The 7,501-nt window shown below is 26.8% G+C and overlaps 1 protein-coding gene across 2 annotated transcripts; it reads left to right on the top strand.

Moving 5' to 3' along the window:
* Positions 1-300: 300 nt before the first annotated feature.
* On the top strand, positions 301-5,448 carry LOC108004362 (trypsin-7-like). Of its 2 annotated transcripts, XM_017067214.3 has the most exons (6): positions 303-465; positions 596-684; positions 756-891; positions 1,415-1,528; positions 1,817-1,966; positions 2,679-5,448. In XM_017067214.3, exons 1-6 carry the CDS (start codon positions 331-333, stop codon positions 2,826-2,828), a joined length of 774 nt encoding a protein of 257 aa, XP_016922703.2. In that variant the 5' UTR covers positions 303-330; the 3' UTR covers positions 2,829-5,448. The 2 variants fall into 2 exon arrangements, with proteins under 2 accessions (XP_016922705.2, XP_016922703.2); XM_017067216.3 differs by lacking the exon at positions 1,817-1,966 and having other exon boundaries at positions 301-465.
* Positions 5,449-7,501: the final 2,053 nt, after the last annotated feature.

The raw sequence follows: 7,501 nt of genomic DNA, 5'->3' as shown, positions 1-7,501 counted from the left end.
ATCTCGCTCGCAAGATCTCCGTGGAAAATTGAATGCATAAATTTATCGATATTTTCTTATCTTCCCTACTTAAAGATAGAAAGGGATCGAACAATGGTGAAATTTTGCCAAGATCGATCGATCTACTCTCGTTCGCACATCAGAAAGTATAAGGAAATAATTCTAAATGAAAAACGAGGAAAAGGAAACAAGAAAAAAGATAAGAAAAACGTGATCAAAACCGTGATTCATTCTTCCACGAATCATCCTGGACAACGCAATCAGTGTACTATTTTAAATACCGATATCAAATCTATCATCTTATCAGTTTCACGACGAACTTGATTGAGGATGAGTTCGAACAGTCTATTGGAAGCCATGTGGTACGTATTGTTGTTACTCTCCACGGTCCCATACATGACGCACTGTCTCCAATCCAGGATTATAGGAGGACATAACGCGTCCATCAACGATTATCCGTATCAGGTGAATTTATCACGGGTTTACGCGACTTTGTCGTCAAACACGCGACCTCGAGTATAATCCAACCCGGCGGTATAATCCTTCGGTATAATGTCGAAATATAACGAGCGAAGCAAACATTTCTCTGTAATAGGTGTCTATTCATTATATGGGAAAGCATCATTGCGGAGGGTCCATAATAAGCGAAAATTGGCTGCTAACGGCGGCGCATTGTATATACGGGTACGTGTGGTTACGAGTTGATGAAAGCACGAGTGTCGAGTAAGATTAGATTGATGGAAATTATTTTTCAGATTGATCCCTATCAAATTTAAAATTCGTGTAGGCAGCACTTATAACAATAATGGCATTGAATACAATATCAGAAATATAATTTTACACGAGAATTACAATACTCGTACGTTTGATTACGATGCCGCTTTGATAATGGTACGTTTTTTTTTATGTTTTCGAATTTTTATAACGATTTTTGAAATTAAAAGTCACTGATAAATCCTTTGTAACTGTTTAATCATTGTAATTTCTTATTACTTTTATATTAATCATCTTAACTTGAAAATCTTTCAAATATTAAATATTACTGATTTTTGTAAAAATTTCCAATCGTTACAATTACATTCTTATATCTGTGATCGAAATTCTCCAGATATTGGAAATTAATTTAAATTTCAAATTTTATATTATTATCCTTATTATATTTTTCTAGACTTGAAATATAATAGTTTAATTCGATGCATTAAACTATTTTAAACTTATCGTATAGTTTTCAGAGGATTAATTAAATTCATGGACGAGGCATTTCATGTTAAACCTTATCAAATAATCAAAAAAAGGATCGATCTTAAAAATTTCTAACATGATTTCTCATATTATATTTAAAACAAATCCGAAATATGATCTAAGAAAAAAACCTGAGGATCGTAATTATTTTCTCACAAATATTTTCTCTCAGCTGTCGACCCCTCTAAAAATAAGCTCGACTACGAAACCGATCACGCTGGCTCAGTCTACGACCTCGGTGGAGACTGGAAAAAATGCAGTGGTGACAGGATGGGGCCATTTGTCGGTAAGTTTTTCGGACATCCATTTTCATCCCGTGCATCCATCGTTCTGACAGCTGTTGTACAGAATAAACTCGTGTTTGACACACTGGCTCTGATACTTCAATGGTGACATTCGCCGAGACTGATTACCTACGCGAATTCGTGCAAACATTAAGGTTTGTTTGCCGATCGGTCGACAATGTTCGTTCGTCAAGGCAAACATTCGACATTCTCGTCGGCTTTAAACGAGTTTCATAAACGATGCGCGTTTTGAAATGATCGATCGAAGATAATTGTCGATTATCTTGTAGGCAAATAGCAACAGCGCATCCGACATTTTGCAAGTCTTAACGTTGCCTATCGTGGACCAAAATTTGTGCAAGAAGATTTTCAGTGGAATTAATACGGTGACAGAAAATATGATCTGCGCGGGAAGTTTGGATGGAAAAGATACTTCTAAAGTATATTTCAATGTTCTTTTATATGATATTGTTTCTTTGTTTCGAATAAACTATCAAATGTGCTTCCATTTTTCTTTAATCTTTGATGTTAATTTAACATGATAATTTAATGATAATTATTAATTATTAATATTCTACGATTTGAATTTTAAAGAATATTTTAATCAAATATCTCGTTAGAAATTATATGAACTAAAAGTTAATATAATTTATTTTATTATGTGATAGATTATGTATACATTATAATTAATAAATTATTGATAATTATTGATAAAGAAAGAATAGAATTGATTATTCTAACACAATTAAAAATAAATTGTTATAAGTAAAATAATTAAATATAGATTTTTTTGTAATTAATATAGATTGATTATTTTTCGAATTTTATTACTTATTGATTTATTCTAATTTAATAATTTTAAGTAAAATTTTATATAGTTTACTATAATATTGAATATCTACTTAATTAATAAGAAAATAGTTAAAAAATGAAGTTATTTTTTTATCTAAACTTATTATAATTCTAATATCGTAACTTCTCACCTAAAATTTTAAAATTACATTTATAAACACTCATTATGAATGTATACATAAAATATCTATCACATTTTATATATATCTCTCTAATATACATTTATTTCTTTTTTAATATCAATTTTAATTTTCTTTTTTAATATATATTTTTTAATATATATTTCAAAATTTATTACAGGGTGATTCCGGAGGTCCACTGGTGTACAACAATGTTCAAATTGGCATTGTATCCTGGGGCCTTAAAGAATGTGCGTTACCTAAATATCCTGGTGTATACACGCGAGTGTCCGCCATACGAGATTGGATAAAGAAGAAGGCAGGCGTGTAGAATTAATGTCCCTCGGCGTATACTATATTACAGAAAGATTTATTTTTCTTCGCATTCGTGGGAGAGGTGTGTTGCACAAGCTTCTGTTCCACAGAAATGGAAAAACAACTTGCACTTTTTCTCGCGTTCATAAATCTTTCCATCGAGAAAAAATATGCAAATAATATCCTTTTCGTGTAACAATCTTCAAAGCTTATATTTATAGGTACAGCTTATAGTACACTTTTTGCATTAAATATAAAACCGTATTTTATATGTTTATTTTACATAATATTTTAATATATAAATATAATTTATTTTTTTTTAATTTTATATTAATTTATAAATATTATTCTCTTTTTATGATATTATATTCGATGGGCTGAGAAGTATATGGTGATGTAAATATGTTTAAAATATTTTGAGAAATTTAAAAATTGATATTTTAAACAATAACTTTTTTGTATATTTTTTATATTTCATAGTTTTAATATTTTCTTCTTAATTTTAAATTATATTTAATATTTTTAAATAATTTATATTAATTAATTTGAAAATAAAATTGTTTAATTTAGTTCTTCATTGAATTTACCAGTGATTCTTTATTTTTTTATTATATAATTATCTGATTTATTTTCATAAAATTTAAATATGTTCCATTATTATATAATATATTATTGTACATAATAAAAATTCAATATAATTAAAAATATAATTTCACATTATTTATAATAGCAATCTACTATTAAATACCAAATGAAACACAATATTATAATGTTAATTATACTTCAAATAAGAAAAAAAAACAAAAGAAAATTGCTATAATTAGAAATAAATTTCTCAACAAATGTTTAATTTAATTAGAAAAATATATTATAAATGCAGTTGCTATTTGTGAAATTATTTTTAATATTTTTACTATCTGGATGCATTCATATATGAGATTCGATAATTTAACAAATCATGCAATAAACTAAGTTAATTAGATTTTCCAAAGATCCATGATTTGCTGATACTCTGCCTACTATTATATTCATCCAGAATGGATTTTTTCACAAAATTCTCTATTCTTTGTCTATTCGATTATGATTCTAAATGTACAATACTTAAGATTGATTGACAATCCTAATAAGAAAAAAAATGAAAAAATTAGAAAAAGTAAGCGGATTTATCAATGAAGCTTATCTAGCAGATTCTACCATCATAGATGCGGGAACATTCAATATTGAAAGGACTTCCTTTGCAAGTGTTTGCGTGATTTTGCTGCTGGTTTGCAAACACTCGAAATTTCAAATTGAAAGTAAATCCGCTGAATTCCAAAATTTACAGAATTGCAAGCAATTCCCTAATCGTATAATTCAAATCCTCGAATCTGTGAGTTTACAAAAATATAACATTTGTTTGTCTTCGTTCCATTTTCAGCGTTTCTTTCTTTTCTGAATAATATTTCTTTCATAAAATAGGAATGATATTTCTCAATGTTAAAAGAAGAAAGGGATTATAACAGATTAAAAGAAACTTGGTTATTAATAAAGTTAGAATTTCTAGAGATTGAAAGTTTGAGATGCTCGATACTATTCGATATTCCCCGAGCAAAATCCAATTAAAATAAAAAAATTTAGAAATATAACTTCTATAGCTTAGTATATTCTTATTATATTTATTTTTTGACTTGTAAAGTTTCTGAAAGCTTAAAAAAAAAAAAGAAAGAAAAAAAAAGAAAAAACGATTAATATTAGATAATTTTATATGAAATATATAATATTCATATTAACGTACTTTTTATATTTCATTTCAAATTACCTTAAATTTTTCTTATTTTTTCATTATTTTATATTTGATTACTTGAATGTCAATTGATGTATAAATAACATTTTTTTAAAAAACTATTCTTCTAAAAAATATTATGCTAATATGACTAGAAATTAATATAAAAATTTTATTTATCAACATTACATCATATTTTTGTGAAAAACGTAAAAAAAAAACTATCATCTAAGTTAATACCATATGATGTATTCTCACCATTTTTATTATTAATTACCTTTTTCGAGGCAATATTAAATTACGAACTAAAGTAAAACATGAATAAACTAATAATAATAAAAGCAATGTAAAAGTTCTATTTACAAATATTATACGTACATATTATTTATATTTGCATTTGTCTAATTTTACTTAAAATTCGTCATCAACACGAACAAAAATTGTAAACAATTAATATAACTGCAAATTCTTCGCTGTCATAATTATATCCCGTTCCAACAATCAACGTTTCATCGCGCAATCAAGTAATCTCGTTCGAAGCACACTTTTCACCCGAAAGCGTAACCATCCCAAAACAGTTCGCCCATCCATTCTCCACCATTAAGCTTAATTCTCACGTTAACTCCACGAACATGGGAATCGAGTTGGATTTTAAAACACGTTAACTGAAATTTGTGAGTTAACTGGCACTTTTCGAAAGTTGCCAACTCGAAAATTAGCCAAGATGAAATCAATTATCATTGAAGCCTAATTTGACATAATATTGATTCAAATATGTTAACATTAAAAGAACGAAAATATTTATTATCTCTATCATGATTTGAAGATTTATTTTGTATATAAATACATTTTAATATCATGAAAAATATAAAAATTTGATTCTTATTTAAGCAACTACCTAAATTAGATTATCGAACTATATATATATATCACAAACAAGTTATAAACCAAGAGAAAAATTATAGAGAAATAAATAAAATCAAATTGATAAAATATATCAATAATAGAAGTAACGAAAAAACTATCATATGATACATAATAATTTTTTAAAAATCAAAATAAAAATATCATTCTGATAATACGTATAATACGTAAAATAAAAAAAAAAATTTGGTATCGCGAACGCAGCCAATTAGCTCATATTATTTACTATAAAATTTATATTTGTATCGAGGATATAAAAATAAATTATGTAGTAAATAATAATGATTTCCAGGTCTCACCAACTTGGAGGTTGCTGCGAATTGGAGACCCACCCTATCCGCACGGTCCCATCCACCCTCCATTATGCAAAAATTTATTTAAAATCAATGATAAATAAATTCCTTTTGATGTAAATTTGCAAAACGTTCAATTCTCGATCGTTGTACAAAACAAACAGCAAAAGGAATCTCAAGGAAAACCGAAAAGCTAAATCTGAAAATAAAAATTGAATTAGATCTTAATCGTGTACAACTCTACATGAAACACAAATACATTAATTCGTACATACATCAATATTTTATATTATTATGAGTATAAATATATAAAATATTAATATATTAATATATTACGAAGTTTAAAAGTAAAAAAAACAAAAAAAGTACAATGCATTTCACAGAGAATTGTACTTAATTTATTAACCATCACCATTTTTAATATCACCATTACCAAGCATTATAATTAAGCATGCATTTACAAATATATTCTATTTTCTACAGCAGCAAATCTACAAGCAATTCTACAAGCAATTCTATAAGCAATCTACTTGGTACTTTTTAAAATTTTTCAATAAAAAATATAAAAATTTTTCATAATTTTCAAAATCAATTTTCATATAAACTTTTTCTTCTCTTCAGTTCCCACCTATATATTAGCTAAATCCTCAATGACTTTCAATCACTTTATTCGTAACTCTAAAAATAGTACCTTCCTAATTTAAAGATTTAGGAAGATTACCTTCATAAAAATCTTAATACAATTAAGATTAAGGATAATATGAAATATAAATATCCATTGTTGGTTTTACACTTTGGTCTCTGAAACAAATAAGACTATAAAAGATTAGTACAAAATTTTATAAAATGCAGTTTCTTTCCAATCATTACAGACTCACATGGTCCCTACCTACATAGAATCTAAATTTTACAAAATACAATTATACCTTTCCAATTCATTACAGATTCACATCCTATCACACCATCCCTACCTACATAGAATCTAATTTTATAAAATACAGCTTTCCAATTCAATACAGATTCACACCTACCACATCATCCCTACCTATCCACAGAATCTAACAAAATACAATTATACTTTTCCAATTCATTACGGAATCACACCTTATCACACCATCCCTATCAACACAGAATCTAAATGCATTTCTCTCTATTCTAAAGGAAAGTACTACCTATCTGCAGAAAAATCTATCTAAAAGATTTGTTTAGGGACCTCTTATACTTAAAAATAAACATAACCGAAAAAAGAGAGAGAAACATTATGTAAAATATGATGAGTGATGATTGATTGATTTCATAATAAATCCTGAAACAAATCAAATTATAAATAATTAATAACATATAATTATTTATTAATCGACGATACGAAAATTTTCTTGAAATAAATAATTGCTCTCCTAAAATAGATATAATCTGAAACAAACTCAAATAAAGGATTAGTATAATAGTATAAAAAATATTCATTAATCATTAAACATTGTAATTTCTCAAAAATTCGTAAAATAATGGTAAAAAAAAAAATGATAAATATAATGAACATTCACCATTATTGATTTCAACAAATTTCATAAAAACAATTTTAACTCGAAATTTTAATGACTAAATCTACATCAAACAGAAAAGCAAATATTACAGCAATATTTTCTGCAATGAACGCAGAATGCGATAAGGGGTGCTGAAAAAGAAAAGAAGGTAGTAGCCAGAAGGACT

This window comes from Apis cerana, linkage group LG6 (genome assembly GCF_029169275.1).
Source record: "Apis cerana isolate GH-2021 linkage group LG6, AcerK_1.0, whole genome shotgun sequence".
NCBI classification, from domain to species: Eukaryota; Metazoa; Arthropoda; class Insecta; order Hymenoptera; family Apidae; genus Apis; species Apis cerana.
This window is presented reverse-complemented; position numbering and strand designations above follow the sequence as displayed.

Bases quoted from the DNA above. Each gene is read 5' to 3' on its own strand.
- LOC108004362 (XM_017067214.3), top strand. From the start codon at position 331: ATGAGTTCGAACAGTCTATTGGAAGCCATGTGGTACGTATTGTTGTTA. The intron at 466-595 runs GTGAATTTATCA...TCTCTGTAATAG, and splicing joins TCAACGATTATCCGTATCAG to GTGTCTATTCATTATATGGG. The intron at 1,529-1,816 runs GTAAGTTTTTCG...ATTATCTTGTAG, and splicing joins CAGGATGGGGCCATTTGTCG to GCAAATAGCAACAGCGCATC.